The sequence below is a fragment of the Leucopleurus acutus genome (genome assembly GCF_964270905.1).
Source record: "Leucopleurus acutus genome assembly, chromosome: 17".
Classification (NCBI taxonomy): Eukaryota; Metazoa; Chordata; class Mammalia; order Artiodactyla; family Delphinidae; genus Leucopleurus; species Leucopleurus acutus.
The window spans coordinates 11,892,451-11,913,118 of record NC_139159.1 but is presented as its reverse complement, the minus strand read 5'-3'; the positions used below and the strand labels follow the sequence as shown (position 1 = coordinate 11,913,118).

The 20,668-nt window shown below is 42.9% G+C and overlaps 1 protein-coding gene across 3 annotated transcripts in view; it reads right to left on the bottom strand.

Annotated features, from left to right (window-relative positions):
• TRIM55 (tripartite motif containing 55) overlaps positions 1-18,660 on the bottom strand; it is a gene marked incomplete at both ends in the record, with an annotated part of 41,676 nt that extends 23,016 nt beyond the window's left edge. For all 3 annotated transcript variants that reach the window (XM_082858364.1, XM_082858365.1, XM_082858366.1), the window contains 4 exons: positions 8,885-8,980; positions 10,956-11,121; positions 17,819-17,991; positions 18,493-18,660. In XM_082858364.1, the coding sequence (XP_082714490.1) occupies positions 8,885-8,980; positions 10,956-11,121; positions 17,819-17,991; positions 18,493-18,660 (603 nt within the window). The remainder of the gene's footprint in view (positions 1-8,884; positions 8,981-10,955; positions 11,122-17,818; positions 17,992-18,492) is intronic.
• Positions 18,661-20,668: the final 2,008 nt, after the last annotated feature.

The following is a 20,668-nucleotide window of genomic DNA, read 5'->3' as shown; positions in this document are numbered from 1 at the left end:
GGAGCAGGGAGGGGTTGCCTCAGAAAACACTTCTTAGAGGAAGTGGTGCCCGAGTTTGGCCATAAAGGATGAGTAAGAGCAGAGGAAGTACAGGGAGGTGATGAAAATGCTTGTGGTCTCGGCAGTTGTCAAAGTAATAGGACAAGGGCCCACGCAGCATGTCCAGACATGGAAATTGCTGGACTTGCCAAATTTCCATCCATTTTTTAGCCATTTAGCTTCAGATTTGGACCATTATGAGGCCTAGGAACTGTAGCCTGTTAGTATCTTCCCAATCAAAATTTCTTCCATTGTAGTACTTACTGTTCTAAGCTTACAGGCAACCATGTGCCCACTGCATTTCTCAAATATGCCTTTGATGTCCAGAAGCTCTGCTGTTTTCTGTGATCACACATTGGTTTCTAGCTTATTTTTCTAAAACAAATTGTGCACTTGAAACATTTATAATGAATACTATATTAAGATGTATTATTGGTAGAATATCTTTGTTTCATAAAAGTTTTCTTCTATATGATTTAATATGTGTGACCATTCAAGCCTATGAAAGCCAATGATTTGCAGTGAGAGCGATGTGAAGTCAAGTGTCACAGCTAGTGTATTCTCTTAAGTCAAATAAAAATTAGATCACTTATTTCAGCCATCTAAAATTTACTTAGTGGTTTAAACAGGAAAACTACTTTATTCTTATATTATTTTGAATTCCAAGTATTATTTTATTTCTACTCTGCTTTTTTAATGATTTGTACTATATTGAAGTTTAATAAAATTACTGTCCTTTTAATAGCAACTGTCATTTGCTTATACTTTACAGTGTAGGAAATACTACCCCATGCGTAGTATATGCTTAATTATTATTACATGACTACATAGTGTGTAAAGCACTTATAATATTACCTGGCACACAGTAGGCACTATGTCAGTGTTTGTTAAATTTAGATTCAATTTTCCTTAATTTGAGCCATTCAACTGTAGAATTTTCAAGCTGCACGGACTACCAGAAGTAACCTCCAAACTAACCATTTCACCTATGTGGAGACTGAAACTCGGCAGAGTTAAGTCACTTTCTCAAGCCATTTACCGTTGGTGCCTGGCATAGAGCCAAGGTCTCTGAACTCCTGGGTCGTTGCCACTCCCACCACACAGTTGTGATATACTCTAAAGTAACTTGGAAAAAAAAATGTGTGGCCTGCTTATGTACTGAATATATACCTTTTAACAAATCTACCATGCTGAAAGTAGGCTTTTAAAGGCAAGACTCCTCACATTGTTTCAGAAATATATTCATTATAATTCTTTCAGCAAAATTCACTAAGTGCTTACCATGTATCAGGCATTATAAGATCTCAAAGCTGGCCATACTTTCCCAGTGTTCAGGGGGATGGTAGAAAAATGATTGTATTTTCTAATTTCTAACAGAAAAAAACACTTCTGTTTTTTCTCTTGCTGAACTTGCCTTTAATATAATTCTATGCAAAATATGGAAGAGTTGGACAACTCTGTTTCTAAAAGAGGAAAAATGCATGCTCCTTTTCTGGAATTATGAAATTGGTACTTTGGTACTTTCAAACTTTTGGAAATTCACTTAAGATGTTCAGGTTAACCTAATGTCAGATTAGAATGAAAAAATAGAAATACTCCATGAAATTGAAATTCTTCTATTTTTCACGCATACTCTTTGAGGTAGAAGCAATACACAAGATACTAACATGGTCACCCTTCAATCTTTCTAGGCTAGGAGACCTTCAGAATTGCGGTGAAAGTCAGTGAATTTCAAACAGCTTAGTTTATCAACTTGTCCTCTGAGGTAATTAGGGAACAGGTGTATATGCTATAAGAAAAAAACAAAAACAAAAAAACACACTCTCAGAGGCCAACTTGCTACTGACAGTGACTGATTACTCTGATATCAGTACCTACTGTGCCTTTGTAAGTGTGGACCTGAAATGCTTTTAACAGAGTCTTTCTAGCAACATAAAAATGGAATGGAAAAAACGTGGACCTCTGCATCATCAAAACCTCTTCAGAGAGTACACTTTAAAGGATGATTGTTGCCTGCAAAAGCATGATAGCAACCATGTTTATCTCTTCCGCACAAAAACTTCCTCACCTCAAAGATTTCTCCTTGCTTTTATCATACCTTTCATTTATTTGAGTAAAAAGGCATGTATCTTTAAGCCCAGTTCCAGGCTGTGTACCTCCCCCCATTTCTCTGTATACTAATTGAATCAACATCTATACATTCTGAACTTTCAAGTTTATTTTTTCAAATATTGTCCATTTTATTCATTTTGATGCCTGTAGTTCCTATGTCCCCTCTATGTGGGGTGTGGTGTTGGGTGTGTGTGTGTGTGTGTGTGTGTGTGTGTGTGTGTATGCACACACGTGTTTCTGCATGAGTGTGTTTAGCAATTGAAGTAACTTCCATCATAAATGCAGTGGTGTTGGCCTCCAAGTATACTGTGATGCAGAGCCTCTGACTGCAACATGACCTTCCTCCTGGGGCTGCCAAGACAGTTATGTTTATATTTATTTATGTAGAAGAACAAATTAAACTTGTCTGTAATACTTTAATGGAAATAAAATCCATCCCATCTCTAGGGAGAACCCAGTATGGAGGCAATATACCAAAAAGGGGTGATTTTATAAAAGGAAGACTAGTTTGCCCACATTGAAATGGTAAAATGATGACAGGTAGAATATTTGTTTCTAACCAATGCCATAATATCTGGATGAAAAGAAAAACATTGAGTAGTCATTTGGTTGTTTCCTTAGAAGTGAGTAGATAACCTTCAATATTTACCTTAAAAACATTGTTTAGATGTTGCCTTTATAGAAATGTTAAAATTGACAGATTCTAATTTTTAGCCATCCTTATATTTTAGTGGCAATAAGAAAAAATAAGATACATAACTGCAAAGAGAAGTTTTCATGGAAAAAAATCAGCAATAGATGATCATATACTAAAGAGTAGATAGCCTGCCAAGCAAAGCACCGTTATGAGGTTTTATCATTAGATTTTCAGTGGTTCACCCTTTCCCCAGGCACTTATTACTCTTTGAAAACAATCTTGTTATTTGTTTGCCTTATTGTCTAACTCCTCTACTGGAATAAAACCTTCTTAAGGGAAGGAACATTTTCTGTTTATCTCATCTTTATCTATTTCCCAGCATTACATGTGCAGAATATGGCATATTCTGCATATATGTTTGAACGATTGGATGAATGAATGATATATGAATTGTATTTAGGAATAGTCAGCCCTCACTCACAAGTTGCTACTTTGTTCTGTTCCCAAGACATAGGTATTTAAGTGGATACTCCAAACCTCTTCTTTCAACACTCAAAAGAAAACAGCAAAAAATAGCTAGGCAACTTCAGGGAAGACATTTAACTCAGGACAGTTTTTTTTTTTTAATGTGTACAAGAAGGGATGGGATTGGATGATTGCTAAGGTCCCTTCCCACTCGACAGTTTCAAGGCTCTACAACTTCAGGTAAATGTGGAGTTATTTGGAGCCTTTAGACTATAAAGTGCCTCTTTGTATATGTAAAATGCCTTTTTCCACTCATGGCAAGTTTCAGAGTGGTCATCACAGCACTGAGATGTGAATTACACATCCTAGCCCAGCAATGTCAGTCCCAGGTTTGGAATGTGCCAAGGCCACCACAGGAAACCTAAGACAATTGTGACCACTGCTCTTACCATGTAAGGAGCATAGCTCTGTGACCAAAATAGAGCTGAAGATAAGCTCTGAGTCCCATCACTTGTCAGTGAGCAACTGTGGCTCTACTCGGCCCATTCATATCTACACCACATTCCTCAACTTTTGAGACACCCTTGTTCAAAACAGCAGCTCTGGGTCTGGAAGGGCCCACTCAGCTTCATTTGACATATGGTACTTCAAAATTCCCTTCATTAAACCAAACAGGGTTTCCTTCCCTTTCCCCTCAACACCCCTCTCCCCGCCCCAAAAATCAGACAGTAGATTAATAATATTAAAGAAAGAACTATATTAAGGTAGGAAGATTCTCCTGAGGAATTCAAGTCCAACCCTTCATTGGTAAAGCCCAATTCCAATCACGAGCACATGACAGAAGCCCCATGAGCGCAGACTAGGGTGAGAACCCAGGTCTCTGACAGGCTGCCCTAGAAAAGGGGCAGACAAATTAGAAAAATATCATCCCTCAAGGCACACAGAGTGGAGTTCAGCCCCTCCCCCATCCACTCAGTGTCTCTGTGCAGGGCTTAGTGGAAGAACTCTATTCAATGGCCATGGGTCTCAGGACTCCCAAACTTATGCTCCTTTCCACCAAGTTGCATTACTACCCACTTCGTGTTAGAAGAATAACTGTGTTACAACTTATGGCATTTCAATTCTTATTCCTGGGTTTCTTGGTATTAGGTGTTCTCTGGACTAGTCCAGATCATTTAGAATATCCTTGAGAAATCCTCTGAAGGCTGAGGGTCAGGTGAGCCTGCGCTGACTTAAGCCCCATGGTGCAGCGAAAGCATGAGACCAGACCAAGGCAAGCTGAGCAGCTGTTTCATTCACTCCCGTCTGCTGTTGGATAATCAGCATGTTTCCTGGAAGGGGCTCAGCCTCCCTTTGTTGCCAGTATCTCGAGTTATCACAAAGCCTCAAAGAATAGAGCTAATATCTGCTTCCATTCATTTTCGATCTTTCCCACTGCAGGGAGTTGCTTCACCCGGCCATCATAATTGACCAAGACCTTGAGGTCTTATTCCGACACCATTTAAAAGATGCTCCAGATGCTCCAGTGGTTCAAACAATTATTAGCATCATTAGATTAAATGTACTCTTTCCAAGCCGAGAGTGACAGCAACACAAGGTGACACTTACGGAGCCCCCAGCATGTGCCTCTTAGTCATCACAGCAGCACTGTGAAGGTTTATTAACCCCCCTGTACCACTGAGGGAGTTGAGGGACGGGGAGAGGAAGTAACTTGACCAAGGTCATATCATTAAGTGGCAGAGCCGAAATTCAAACTCTGAAGCATATGTCATAATTCTGGCATGCTTTATAGGATGATTCTTACTCTAGTCATACTTCATATTTGTAACTGCATGGACAACGTCTCAAAGCTGTTTGGTTAAAATCATTGATTTGGAAATATAATGGATTTGTTGTCATTGCAAAATCATTGGAGGGTTTTATTAAAGGTGCCGTTTTTCAGATACTGGAAATGCTCAAGATCAAATAGTTATGATTCAGCTTCAGCTGTTTCCCCTAGACGGACATCCACGCAGAACAACATTATTTCTAGGCCGATCTGCCTCGGGACGGCTAGTGTGAGTAGCCTTCTCTCTTGGGTTTCCAGTGACCTAGGATAAGCGCCATTTGGAAAGACTACAAGAGGGAGGTTACGTTTTCTAGGGATGAGGAATGAAAGTCAAGCACGTTTTTCTGGAAGCAGAGAGCTCCCGAGGCAGTGCAATTCTCCACCCCCGACCAGCAGTCCCCCTACTCTGTCCCAACCCATCCCAGAACAGCTCCAGGCCTGGAGAGGCAAGTGTAGCTTTAGATCTTGCTGGGCTCGTCTAGAACAGCCCAGAAGGCCCTCCAACAACCTGCAATCACAAGCTCTGAGAACGTTTCAGGCTGAACCACCTCGGTCAGGAGGGCTAAGAAGACTGCAGGTTCCTCCATCCCCCATCAGCCCACAGCAAAGAGGGAATGCCACTCCTCCCCAGCTCAGTTCAAATTCCCTTTTGTGACTGCGGTCCGTCTCAAAGCCACTCTCGTCATCAATGCAAACTCACATCAACTGCACACATTGTGTTTAAAGGATCACAAGGAGTCCCCAGCGTGATTTATCCCAAGCTCAGCAGCTCTCCAGGGCTGATCCTGGGCCGGCTGCCTGCCCAGGCCAGCCCTGTAAGACATTACATGATTAGGGACAAAATTAGACATTTGCAAGGGCAGGCGTCAGGGCCCCGAGTGGGAGGCCATGTAATTAGGGAAGGAGAGTGCCCACCCCAGGGGCTGCTCCATTTCCTGTCCCTATGGAGCTCTTCACCAATCAGAAAAGAGAATTCTTCAAAAACAGCTCCCCACCCCCTGGCTGGGAGCCGCTGATGGCTTCTCGGAAAATGTTTCCAGGCAGGTGATGAGCAGAGCCACAAAGGGAAACAACCACCCCAGGCAGGACAGGAGACACAGGAGCTCTGTGACCCTTACCCCTGGTACAGAATTCACCTGCTTGGCAAGGTAGACCCCAGTGCGCTTCACTGCCCTGCCCTGGTGCTTGGCCTGCTGATAGGACCCTGGCTCTGCGGGAGGCCACATAAGCGATTCCAGGTGCACGATGGGGCCATTTATAGCTGTGTCTCTGTCCTCAGGGCCTCTTCAAATGGAGGGTGTTTGCATCAAGTAGGAATCAAAATCAGAGACCTCTGGGGGGCTCTGAGCCAATCCCTATGTTTCCAGGTGAGCCACTTAAACTGATCTGAAAGAACTGTGCTTATCTGAGCCCTATTCATTCATGTATCCTTTCTTTTACTGGTTATTTTAAAAATCTCAGGCTTCCTTTAGAAAAATGTGAAATACAGGCATATATAAGGAAGGCCTTGAAAATCACCTGTCATCCCACTATTCCCTGCTCTTACACTTTTGGTTGCTGGCATGTTTTCCCCCTATGAATACAGACATTCTGTCCTGTTTATATACCACGTCTTCATCTTATTTCCTTAAGTTAAAATCCCAGGGGTGAATGAAATGCATAAAGGGGATGGACTCCTCCTGACAATTTGCTGACTCATCTTGAAGCCTCCAGGGGGAAAATTACACAGCTTCCTCTGGGGAACCGTGAAACTACTCGTAAAAGTGTGTACATTGGACCAATGTTTTTATCAGTAACAATAGGGGTTGTAATCCTGACCTTCACTCTCAGGAAGTTCTTTCTGATATCTACAGTTAATCCCTTCTGCGGGCTTAACTTCAAACCTGTTCCTTCTTGTCTTGTTCTCAATGAAAGAACAAACAGCTGCTTCCCACTGTGCCCCTGACAGGCCTCCAGGAAGAAAACCTGTTGTCAAGTCTCTCCTCGCCCTCTGTGTCCTCCGGTGCTGCCTAAATGGAGCAGAGCCCTTTGCATTTGCTCAAGGCCCAGCGTGCCGCACAGGACTTGTCGTTTGTGTTCTCCAGCCTCAACGTCCCCAACAGAAAGCCTGTTCCCCTGACAGAGGACTCTGATGAAGGTGCGAGCAGAGACCAGCATAGAGATGACCTCACTTGTCCACAAGCAACACATTCCTATTTATACACTCGAGACTCAGTGTGGTACCACACTGAGTGCTGATTCATGGCCTAATGATTAAGTTGTATTTGGCCTTTACTGTGAATACGTAAAAAGAAAAAAAGTTTATATTGTCCATTTCAGAATCTCTTTGATCTCTTCAAGAGAAAACTGTCCTTCTATAAATGGATTCCAGATCCATCATGAATCTTTTCAGGAATGTGAGTATGGGGAAGAGAGGAGACTGACTTTAATGATGTGTGAATCTAAAATGAGATGATTTTGGCCAACATCTTGAAGTCATCATCTAGGAACTGGCCTTTGGCTTTTGATAGAATTTGCCTTTCAAGCGATAAAATGGTAAGATTAGAGCATTTATCAGGCACTCACCATATGCCAGGCGCTAGGCTAAGCACTGTGTTTATGCTTACTTAACTCCTCACGGTTAACTCTATAAAACGGGTACTTTGCCCTGTTTTTCCAGGAGAAAACTGAAGGAATGAATGTACTTGTGAATGGATCTTAAAACATAACGTTTAGTTTAAAAAAAGTAAGAAGCAGAATGAGAAGAACAACAAAATACCGTTTATAAAATTAAAAGACATGCATATAAAACAACACACATTTTGTAGGAATACAGGTAAATGGAACATTAAACATGTTAGAGTAGTTATTTACAGAGAAAAGGAGTGGGAAATGGGGATAAAAGGACATAAATAGATAACAAGAGGGGCCGTGTCCACAGCAATAAAGACAACATGCCATTAACTGAGCAGTACAGGCTTCTGAGGTCCAAATAAAGCACAACCCCAAAGCTTAGAGCAGGGAGTAGTAATAAACTGCTCCAGTTGAACAGCCAAAGACCTGGACTCAAACCCAGGTGGCTTGCACCTGCCCCCAGGCAGCAGGGCTGAACTAACCTGTGGACCTTCAATTCTTGGAAAGACATCTGCCACGTGGCAAAACCCCTTTGGCTTCCGCATTTATACAGTTTATATTTGATCTTGAGAAAAAGTGGATTCCCAATATTTCTGACATGCCAAACCTAAGTGTGAGCCATTTGTTCATCAAGTTTTTAATTGAGTGTTTATTATGTGCCGGCCACTGGGCCAGACAGAGGGCCAGCGGAGATGAAGGAGCCGGGACTCTGGCCTCAGTGAGCTCCCAGATACTGACCCCCTCTCTCCCTGCAGGCAGGCAGCAACTCCACTGTTAGAGCTTAGATATGCAGCTCGAATCTGCACATGACTTTCTAAAGCACCAACTAGCATTTCTTAAGACCGTTTAGATTTCCACAAAGAAACTGTGCTATGATGGTGGAAAACACTCATTGTGACTACTGGAAACTGATTTTTCTTGTAGCTAATCTTTCAAAACGGGTTGCCCAAGAAGGAACACCTGTAACGACCACCTTGATAAATGTGGTAAGATCTGCCTTGTTGCCTCATGTGGTAACTTCTCTTTTCTGTGCCAGGAGGTAAATATTTTAGAGACACATCAGGAAGGAGGTCATCCTATATGGAAAGACTGAAATGTTGGAATGGGGATTTCTAGGGTGGCGTTGAGGAAGCCACAGAACCCCAGGGGTTCAGGCACGGTTTACACTCCCTTGAGGCCACCTGACTCACCTCGATCGTTTTGCAGGTGTCCTCCAGCTGGCTGATCACTCCCTGGACCCGATCATTGCTTCCCACAAGGACAGCAATGCCGTCGCTGAGCTCAGACTAATGGAGAGAAAAGAGGGGTGCAGGATTTTAGGGGCTTTCTAGTCAGCACTGACTGTGAGTTCATCTTAGTAGTGTCCTCATGGGTTCTTAATTTAGGGTCCATGGAACCCCCAAAGGAGGAACAGTGAGGCTGGGAGGCCTGAGAACCTCCTGATCTTGTAAATAAAATTCTGAATGGATGTGTGTATAAATGCATTTGTCTGGGAAGAAGTTTCATAGTTTTCATCAAATTCTTAATAGAGACCGTGACCCTGCTAAAAACATTAAGAACACCGAATTATAGGCCATAGAGAATAGCACATTCAGGGTAAAGAATTCTAAGAATTGTTTATCGAATGAAGACCAAAATGTGACATCAGGGGCCCAAAATGAATTATTTGTCTAGTGCAGCTCAGGATCAGTTTTACCAGAGAAATATTCATTTATTCAACGTATACCTATTACGCATCCTCTACATGCTAGATGCAAACAAATACTCATATTCTAGACTAAGTCATTACAAACTTAAAACTGTAACGTTCAACTGTTTCCAGGAAAAAAATTTCAACTTGAAATTCCTCTCAGGACTCTTTGGACCCCGAAGCGATTCCGTTGTTCTTACTTACCCCCTCGCAAGGCTGGCCTCTGGAGCACAAGAAACACTGAATGAGTGGGACTCAGGAAACCTACTTGCTTGGTCCAACTCGGCCTTCAACTTCTCTATGATGTTGGGCCAAACATGTAATCAATTTGGACCTTCATGGTCTCACATATAAAGTGAGAAGACTGGACCAGAAGAGTGGTTGTAAAACATTTTAAAGCTGCAGAACCCTTTCTTCAAATGGAAGCTAATAGATAATCCCAATAGGTAAAAAGTTTGCTTTGGCCAAACCGGAGCGGGATGGAAGCTCTGCCAGCCTGCCTCTGTCCATCCCACATGGGCCTCAGGGCTCTGAGGGGAATGGTGTGACACAGATACCATTCAGTTCTAACACGTATGACTTGAGGGGGGGCAGGTAAAAGGGAAACGGGGGATAAGTCTTAAGTGGATTGAAAAATAAATAAATGTTATGGATATCTTGCTAAATCCTGCTTCTTTAGCAGTTAGTACTCACTGGTTGCGACTGGTGTTGCCCAAAGTTTGGTTTCCAAATTTAATTCCAACTCTGTACTGTATTTGGTGTAAAACACTGACCAAATGTGGCACCTCTGATTCTTACAGAAAGAAGCTGAGATGTGGAGCTTCTCAAATTCTAGATGCCAAGACTTGGTTGCAGCTCTCTGAGCACACAACCCCACAGTTTGTTTACATCAAATGGATAAGCTTCTACTTGCCTGTGGGTGAAACCGGATTGGCAGGTGAGTGATAAGCTGGGACACCCTGTATTTGGTCAGAATGAGGGGTCTGAGGCCCTGGGGTGAGGGCATGGATGGTGCCCTCAGTGCTGGCCTAGGTTGAAAGGCTAGGAGGCCAGTTTAACCCAGGCTGGAGGGCCAGGCCAAGGGAACGTGTAACGCAATGTCATTCATTGTAATTCTACCAACCACGAGTGCGCGAGAAAAGGCCTTGAGGAAGGCCAAAGGAATCTTTGGTTGGTGAATGAAGAAAAATGTTCTGAGTGGAGTAAAAAGTTATCCTTTTATTACCTATAGTCTGAACCTCAAATAACGTTTGAGCAGCTTGAGCTCGGACCGAGTCCCATAACAATGCACATCTTCAACAACCTCCAACGGGCGCAAACACAGCGACCCTTCCCCCCGGACCCCTTCCTGACTCTCTGCATCTCTTCCCTCCCCCACCTTCCCCACCAGCCTGCAGGGCATTAAGCATGTGGAGGGTGCGCAGCATCCCTTCCGGCTCTGTGCTCCGCGCCCTCCCAGCCTCAGGGCCCTGTGGCCCTGTGCATTGGGCATCTCTCCTTGGGGGGCAGCGAGTCAATGACGCAGGCACTTGGAAGGGGCTTCGGAGGAGGGGCGGAAAGGCCTCTCTTACCTTCTGCCTCTGGAACACGTGAGTGAGGGGAGCCACCTGGCAGTCCTTGTGCGCCCCGAAGACCTTGCACAGAGAGCAGGTGGGCACTTCGCAGTTCAGACAGTAGATGTTGATGCGCTCATCTTCGTGCTCCTCACACAGGGGCTGGTCGGACTTCTTTTCTGGCCTGGGAGGAGATACGTGGATAAGTGTTAGCTCCGGTTGCGGCAGAGCTGAGCCGGGTGGCCCCACGGGGTGATCAGCATGGCATCCTACCCGGCAAGACCCTGTACCCCCAGCAACCCTACCCCAGCAGACTTCCAGAGCCCCTTTCATGCGCTCAGAGCCCTCCAAATTCTCTACGGGTTTATCAGCAGTGTCCTGACAAATTTCCAACCAGGCTGGGGGTAAGGACATGGAGACTGTGACCTGTAGCATTTGCCAGTTTCTCTGGTATGAATATTCCCCCCATTGGCCGATTTCAAGGTTTAAAAACGGGCTAGTGCAATTCCTGAAAGCTGAGCGCCAGATTCTTTCCTTAGCAGCTGCTTCAGCACCATCTCTACATGCTCACAAGTCTCTCAAGAGAGACTTTACAATTACGGGTAAAGAGGGGCAGGTTGCCGATAAACAAAATGTCAAGTTTGCACCAGCTTTGGGGAGGCCCATTTGCCCCACCACTGCAGCCCCTGGCCCCGGCAAAAAGAGTGAGCGTGGAGGTGGGCTGGGGGAGCCCAAATCTCTGATTATCCATCTCGGCGCTGGTTGGAAGTAGTTGTGTGTAAGTGCTTTTTGGATTTGTTTGGGTCTCCTCCTGCCATTAGCCCTGAAAAGTAAATGTACGTGACTTCCTGCGGACTCAGCAGTGGTTAAGAGTGGGTAGTATGTGCTCAGTGAGTGTGAGCAATTACACTGAATACTTTAGGCAATAAGAAAAGTGCAAAATGTTCTTCTGGGACATGGTGGTACCCCGGAAGTCCAAATCTCACAGATAATCCGCAAGTTTCAGTTTTCCCAAACCAAACCAACCAAAACTTCTCAAAGCTGCCCAGGTCATAATGGAGCATTGGGTTTGAGATTTGCACTTCAGGGGTACCACCATGTCTAAGCAATGAAGAAGCATGAGAGAGGTAGTGACAAATTATTGTTGCTTAAGGATAACCTCTTAGCTGCGAAATCACCTGGAGAGCCCAGGTTCATGTCACGTGGTAGGGCCTGGTATATTTCCCTAACCGTCATCGTGGTTTAGGTGTTAGAATATGTCAAGATCAAAATTATGTCATCTTGTGATGCTATAGGCTCCCTCTGGAGATCATGGGGGGAAGGGTGGTTTTAGCCTACTTATACGAAATCTGGAATTTTGATATGTTCTATTCAAAGACTGAGGCTGTTAATAGTTTTCAGAATTGTTTGGAAAATTTAAATATGAATCCAAAATCTTTCCTCATTTTCCCAAACATATGATTATTTAGAAGCATCTCAGATTTGGAACTGAATTTTTATTTTATTGAAGTATAGTTGATTTACAATATTGTGTTAGTTTCAGGTGTACAGCAAAGGGATTCAGTTATACATATATATATTTCCAGATTATTTTCCATTATAGGTTTTTACAAGATATTGAATATAATTCCCTGCTCTATGCAGGAAATCCTTGTAGCTTATCTATTTTTTTAATATAGTAGTTTGTTTAATCCCATACTCCTAATTTATCCCTCTCCCCCTTCCTTTTCCCCTTTAGTAACCATAAATTTTTCTATGTCTGGTGTGAGTCTTTTTACATTTTGTATATAGATTCATTTGTATTATATTTTAGATTCCACATATAAGTGATATCATATAATATTTATCTTTCTCTGTCTGACTTACTTCACTAAGTATAATATTCTCTAGGTCCATCCATGTTGCTGCAAATGGCAATATTTCATTCTTTTGTATGGCTGAATCTATTCTATTCTATAATTCTATTCTATTATAATTCTATTATATTTATTTATTTATGTTTATATATATATATTTATTTATATTTATATTTATATTTATTTATAATAATTCTATTATATATATTATGGTCTATTTCCTCCACTGGAATGTGAGCTCTATGAGGGCAGGGGCCATGGTCTGTCTCCTTTTTTGCTGGGTTCCCAGTGCCAAGAACAGTGCCTTGCACAGAGTAGGTGCTCAGTACATATTTGTTGAATGAATGAGAAGTAAAAGGGAATTTGCCAGATTCGTGGACAGTGTTCCCTGTGCTCTAACATAAAATCGCTCATCTGGAGAAGGTGTGTGAACTATGGGGAAAGCTTAGTCACTTGGCTCTCCTGAGTGGCAAAGGAAAAGACCAGACAACATCTTGAAGACTCCACTTATAAATGACAAAGGCCTCCAGCGGTTATCTAGAGACTAGGAGTGGTGATTCAAAGGCTTCTCTACCTCTAAAACCTTCCCTCCCCTGTACCTCCACCTCGTAATACATGTCAAGCAAGTGTCCAGAGCACATTAACTGGGAGATGGCACAGCTGATGCTACTGCGGCCCCTCTCCCCCAGGCATTTCCTAAGGGTAGCCTGCGTCCCACGTGCTGCTCTGATGTTAGCAGCTCTGACCAGGGATGATATTGTAGAGCTCAGATATTTGCAGGGGATGCAATACTGAAAATGTGGAAACAGCCATGGGCTCTTCATTTAGTTGTTGATTGTGATTACTCTTTCATGATGCAATACAGACCAAGGACTGCCTGCAATATTCCTTATTAGGTTGTTGTTGTTCAGGTGGCAACACAGGCCGAGAGGCATCCCCCACTTACAAATGGGTGTAGAATGAAAACCTTCAGACACCTTACGCCACATAACACACTTGGGACAAATGTGGCATGTAGAATAAAGACGCAAAGGCAACTTCATGAGGTGAGGGTGTCCGAGCTCTCAGTTGTGGTTCGGGTCTCAGTACCAAATGCTGGCTGTGGCCCCCAGCCGTTCCATGCAGACTAGTCTCAGGGAGTCTGTAGCCTGTTCCCTCTGCTCTCTGGGGTTTCGGGGACCATCTTCAAGTTTCCTGAAGGATGGGCATCTGGTGCTGATGATGCATTTCAGGCAGTACTTTGGGTTTTTTTAAACATCTTTATTGGAGTCTCATTGCTTTACATTGTTGTGTTAGTTGCTGCTGTATAACAAAGTGAATCAGCTATACGTATACATATATCCCCATATCCCCTCTCTCTTGTGTCTCCCTCCCTCCCACCCTCCCTATCCCACCCCTCTAGGTGGTCACAAAGCACTGAGCTGATCTCCCTGTGCTATGCGGCTGCTTCCCACTAGCTATCTATTTTACATTTGGTAGTGTATATATATCAGTGCCACTCTCTCACTTCGTCTCAGCTTACCCTTCCCCCTCCCTGTGCCCTCAAGTCCATTCTCTGCGTCTGCATCTTTATTCCTGTCCTGCCCCTAGGTTCTTCAGAGCCTTTTTTTTTTTTTTTAGATTCCATATATATGTGTTAGCATACGGTATTTGTTTTTCTCTTTCTGACTTACTTCACTCTGTATGACAGACTCTAGGTCCATCCACCTCACTCCAAATAACTCAATTTCGTTTCTTTTTATGGCTGAGTAATATTCCATTGTATATATGTGCCACATCTTCTTTATCCATTCATCTGTCAATGGACACTTAGGTTGCTTCCATGTTCAGGCAGTACTTTTACAGTCAAACTGATCTCAAAGTTTAATCCCAACTCAGTTTCTCCAAGTGGTGGCCGTATGGCCTTAGGCGAGTTCCTTCAACTCTTTCAGGCTCAGCTTTTACTCATATCTGAAAATTGGACTAGGAGTCTTCTAATTAAATATGACAAAATGAACGCATTTATTTATTTGTTTCCTGCTGAAATCCCACTAAAATGAGAGTAAGGGAATAAAAAGGTATAAATCAATAAGGACAAAAAATGAGCAAGATAACAGCAGAGGAGAGATGCAACCAAATGTTGGGAACAGCTGGACGAAGGGACGTGACCTGTTTGAAATGCATCTTGGTTCTGCTGGGAGCCTGCAGGGTAAAGGCGCACAGGACAAGCTGCTCAAGCTTTACAGGCTCCCCCTGCAAAGGCCCTGGGACTGCAGAGGCCAGGCACCCAGGAGTGCAGGGCTGGGGCGGGGGGGGGACTGGAAAGAGGAGGACTTTTTGCACACTTTAGGGGATTACTTGAGGATGTGCTCCACAAAAACAGTAGAGTAAACCAACAAAGAGGACGACAAAGGATCCAGGAAACAAGGGCTTCAACCCAGGGGAGAGTAAAAGAAAAGTAGAAGGTAAAGCCAACCGCGTGGGGGCTCAGCCCTAATTGTCTACAGTGAAGTCAATAGATAATGTCTAAAACTGAAAAACCAAAGAATAGGAGCCTGCTAGTAGCATACACACATCACTGGGTGATAAGTGGCAGAAGAACAGCTGAAAGAATTAAACGTGGCTGACTCTGGGGAGTGAGATTTGGGGGCAAAGAGAGAGTAGGGCAGGGAACGCAGCTCTCTTTCGAGGCCTTGTAGTGCAATTGGAATGTTTAAAATTATGCATATGCATAGGAATTACTTTGAATAAAATATTTAAAATACTCGTGAGAATTAAAGAATTACACATGATTCATGTGTATAACACCCTGAACAGTGGCTGACGCGTATTCAACACATATTGGTTTGACTTGCTGTATTTTAAAGTTAATTATTATGTTCTTTTTTTTGGCCGTGGGACATGTGGAATCTTAGCTCCCTGACCAGAGATTGAACCCGTGACCCCTGCAGTGGAAGCGTGGAGCCCTAGCCACTGGACCACCAGGGAAGTCCCGTTATGTTCATTATTAATATTAGTGAAATTAGTTACTTCTCGCATCGCCCCCCCCCCGCCCCCGCAAGCTCTGGCTAGCTCAGCACCAGGCAGAACTCTAGATAAGAAGGCCAGGTTTTACTGAGACCTACAATCTCTAGCCATTCTGCGGGAGGCCAGAGTTGACCAGCCCCTGCCCTTTCTGCTTCCACCTTAATGTGGGCCAGGGTTCATCTCACTCTGTATTTCAGAGTTATTCCAGAGTCACCTCACATACCCTGAGGCTTAGGATTCTGGACTGGTAAATCTGCCAGCCCTCAGGGAACCACTGGGTTTATGTCCAAACATGTGCCCGAGCTCTCTGTACAATTTGTGGTTTTGCTACCAATTAAAAATGTCCCAAAGGCAAGTCTCAGGTTCAAGAAACAGCAGCATAAGAAGAATTTGATAATCACAAAAACACCAGTAGGCTACTCAGCTGTGAGCTTCATTGTTAGAGATTGGTTCATTGCTTTGAATCTGTTCACCTAGGCACTAGTTGTGGCGGATGCATTGCATAGACTTTAAAGCCAGGATGTGTCATGTAGTGTTACACTACAGATTTTAACATCTCCTCTTCTCGGGATTACATAACAATTATTGTTATTAGTTCACATCATTCAAGCTCTCACTGTGGCAAGTAGCAAAACAGAAAATTATGGCAATAAATAGAACGTGTAAGAAGATTTATGGTGTTGCTTAAACATCTGGTACTTACGGAGCAACTGCTCTGTGCGAGGCACTGTCGCAGGCACTGAATCAGTTGTTATATAAACAGCCTTAGTAATTAGTTGGTTATTAATCGGCTGGTTAACTTTTTTAAGAGACAGTGTATCTATTTGCATCTTAAAATAATGAAATAAAATGAGATCAGATCTTAATTACAGCAGTGGTACTTTCCTTCTTCTCAAGAGATTTTGGAAGCGAGGGAAATGGCCCACTCTGTATCTCTGCAATATGTCATCAGCAATTCTTCTTCCCAGTGCCATCTATATCCTGGCCCTATCTAATTTAGTTTTGAATCTTAAGCAGAAATGAATAGCCATAGCAATTGTAATAATTATATGTTCGATTTATAGAACAGCTTTCCTTCTAAGAGCACAAGGCTCTTCGAGCCCGGCAGATGTCCCGTGAATCCGTGTCTCCTACTAGGAAGCACAGTGAGATCATTTCTAGATGGTCTCAGTATTGCTGTCAAGCGCTATGGACTTGACTGCCTTGTGTACAGTTGAAAAAGGGCTCCTCGACACCAGCACTTCTAGGAATGAACTCCCCCTGTGTTGTCTCTAGGAAAGGAACTCTGTAGCCAGTGTGATTCGATGAATAAGAAGCCCTTTTCAAAAAACTAAAAAATGACTGATGTATATGCTGCGTGTCAATCAGCAGGTGCGTGCCAACAGTATTCAGGAAGAATAACCTAGAGAATAGGGAAACATAACCTGAGCTCCATCCTTTTTTTCCTCCTGTCTCTAAACTCTAAGTTGCTAAACCCCAGGAGTCTACCTTGCTTTGCTACTTCCCAGAGTCACTACCATGACTAACTATGTCAGAGGATTTTGTTTTTATTATTATCCTCTAGATAATGTTTACATGAGACTGTCTGAACTAAGAACAGGCCGATGTGGGGAGATGCCATTTCTGTTCATTTTCTGTAGAGTTTTGCACTCTAGTTTTTCTGCTGTGTAGAATCTGGAGCTATAAAGAAGCTGTGTAGTGCAGAAACGTCTACAAGGGATGTAATACAAGGCTGGGGGTAGGGCAGCATTATGCCTCTTTCAATATCACCATCTGGACTGGATTAGTGTTAATGAGTTACTTCATTCTGAAATTGATACAAAAGCATGGGCCCCAGCTTCCTTCTCTCCTCCCAAGAGCAACTCTCACTCCCATTGGGAAGGACTGACTTGGAAAAACATTTTCCTATAAAACAATTAGCCCCTGATTGGTAAACAAGCATTCAGTATAGCGACCCACTAAAACAAACAAATAATGAAGACAAGCTTCAGATGTGTCTGACACACAGGAGAACCCTACCTGGTGGACTCCTGCTTGTAGATGTCAATGATATTTTCCACCAGCAGGTTCCTCTGAAGCCCGTAGATCCCATGTCTGTCCAAAACCACTTCGTGTCTGCAGGATGGGCAACGGAATCGGCCCCCCGAGGCCACAGTGCTACCTCCTCTTGTGGGCAAGTACGGGTTAGAGGCCTGTTCTCGCCAAGCAAGAAAAGAGGAATTGAGCAACGCCACAGGTAGCTTTTCAGAGGCTTCCCTTCACTCTCTGTTACACTAGGAACAACATCAACTCCTGCTTTCAGCTTGCTGTGAGATCGTCCCTTAGGGCATTATCGGCAAGTACCATGTACCGTCTTCAGCATGAGGTGCTTCTCCGCCCGGCATTTCCATAACCAAAAGTTCCAGCCAGAAACTCCAACATTAATGTCTTGGGCAGTAATTCATTTACAATTTTGAGACAGATTCAGTTTTTTTTAAACAAGTATGATTCTTGGTATTGAAATAAAATTAGATTTGAGAGTAAGAAGGAGGCTGACAGCAAAGTACAAAGCAAATCACTTTAAAAACTTTTTTTTTTTTTTTTTTTAACAAATGCCACCTTATACAGCTTTCTAAAGAAATTACCTCAAAGTTAAGTGCTTGATTCGGAGAAGAGGTAATCTTTTCCACCCCCTCCATTCCAAACAAACCTACCTGGAAAATGTCACTGGCACACTTCCTACACAGGTTATGCTGGCAGGGGAGAATGACCACGGGTTTCGTGAACATCTCTAAACAGATGGGACAGATGAGTTGCTTCTCCAAGTTATCCATGGTCTGCTGCTCTTTGGAAAAAGACTTGTAATTCAAAGATGCGCTCATCTCCTGGCCGTCCCTGTGTGCTCTGCCAGGGAAAGGGTGCTTCGAATGGTTTCTGCAAGTGATTCCTGGAAATAATTCCAAAGATTGTGTGATCAAGTGTCCTTTACGTTTCTTTCCGTGGAGGACATTGTTTCAGGCCCAGGTTCAGAGTGGGGCTGGAGCTGTTTTTAGCAGCCGAGGGTCACATGACAGCAGACAGACTTCTCCGTATAAGCCAGTGACAGGAGGATGGATTCTGACAGGTGACAGAGAACAGGGGCCAACACTTCCACCCCAGGGAGTGAAGAGAGTGGGTGGGAAGGAGGATTACAAACCCCATTTAGACGGGGTTGTGAGGAGAGGGAGGTGAAGCTGACAGTTGTCAACAACAAATGCAAATGTTGGTGACCAGTCGCTGAGCTGTGCCCCCTGTGGGCAATCAGCAAGGGCTTGGTGATGGGCTTCTCCAGGACCAGGGAGAACATAGTCCAAGAGTCTCACTGTATAACAAATGCCATTTCTGTCTTGAGAATTTAGGAAGCAAGTCACCAAAAGTAGCATGATCATACTATCCTAGGTGAAAACAAACGAAGCATGTCTGCCTGGCATATCATTATCCTGGCTTCACAAGGGTAATCAACTAAAAAGACTTGCTTAGTGTTAAATATTTCATCTTTGTGAGGGTTGTGAAATGGGAAAAATTTCAACTTAAAAACTGATTTCAAATCTTTTCACCACAAAAGTATCCACAAAATTTTTAAAAACTCCAAACACCAGTTGATCCAATTTTTTTTAAAAAAAAGTTGTATAATAAAGCTCTAGTATGCTCTTTTCTCTCTCTTTTTCCTAATCCTCCTTCATCATATACACCACCACCCCTACACACACCTAGAAACACACAGAAAATTTGGCAATCTTTAAAAATTTTAGTTTGCGCCAACAATCAGTAATGAGGTAGTAACTGGCACATGGGGTGGCAGACCCATTATTTTATTTTGCCATATAGTGGGGGACAAATATCAGTGCCATTTTCAGTGGAAGTGAAAATGGAATCCTGCTTCCACACCTGGGTTTTATCTGGTCTGAAATATCTGTGCCCCTCTGCATTTGTCTGTATTTCCCAAGTTGATTTTTTAAATGACAGTTTCCCTGGTCATTTCTGAGAATTCTTGGTCTGCCCTTGAGTCATCAACTTCAATTCTGATATTGGCCAGGATTTTGTGAAACAACTGTTTCATCTATGTGTTTTATTTAAAGATTTAAAATCAGATCAAAAATGAAATAAGAAACACATGTCTATTTTTTTATGTGATGAATTTGCAGCTTTATTTCTCCTTGATTTAAAACACCCCATACAATGAACACATTTTGTTAACACAGCCCCAGGGTGCACTTAATTACCAGTAAGGAGTAGATCGTTGTGACTGGTTATGTGTGCCCTTAGTGCTGTGTGCACTGAGAGTTTATTGAGAATCGAATAAGCTCTATTAACTAATAATAAGTTATACGTATTCATAAACATTTCAGGGATCTTTGGAGAATTTTGTTATTCCTTTCAATGTCTGTTTAGCAACTACAGTGAAGAAGGGAATTGGTGACATTGTTTTACTAAGTTAATTCAGTTCACCTAGCCTAGACAGTTAACTGTGTTTATTGTACATGGGCTATGGAGGTCTGAGCAAAATAAGAGAGCTGTTTTCTAAGAAAGATGAAGTTTCTACTGTAAAAGACCTTGCAACCTAAGGAAAAGCACTTAAACTAATACTATACACTATAGCCAAGCCTATCCTTTTAAGAGGAATTCATTCTTTCAAAAAATATTTGTTGAGTGTTTATCATGTGTCTTGAAAGACGAACAAGATACAGGCTATTGTCCTCAAGGAGCTCAGTCTAATAAATAGTAGAGATAAGACACGAATATACAGAACCACAGTACAAAACAAAATGGGATAAAGAACTTCAGGGACTTCCCTTGTGGTCCAGTGGTTAAGACTCTGCGCTTCCAGTGAGCACGGGTTTGATCCCTGGT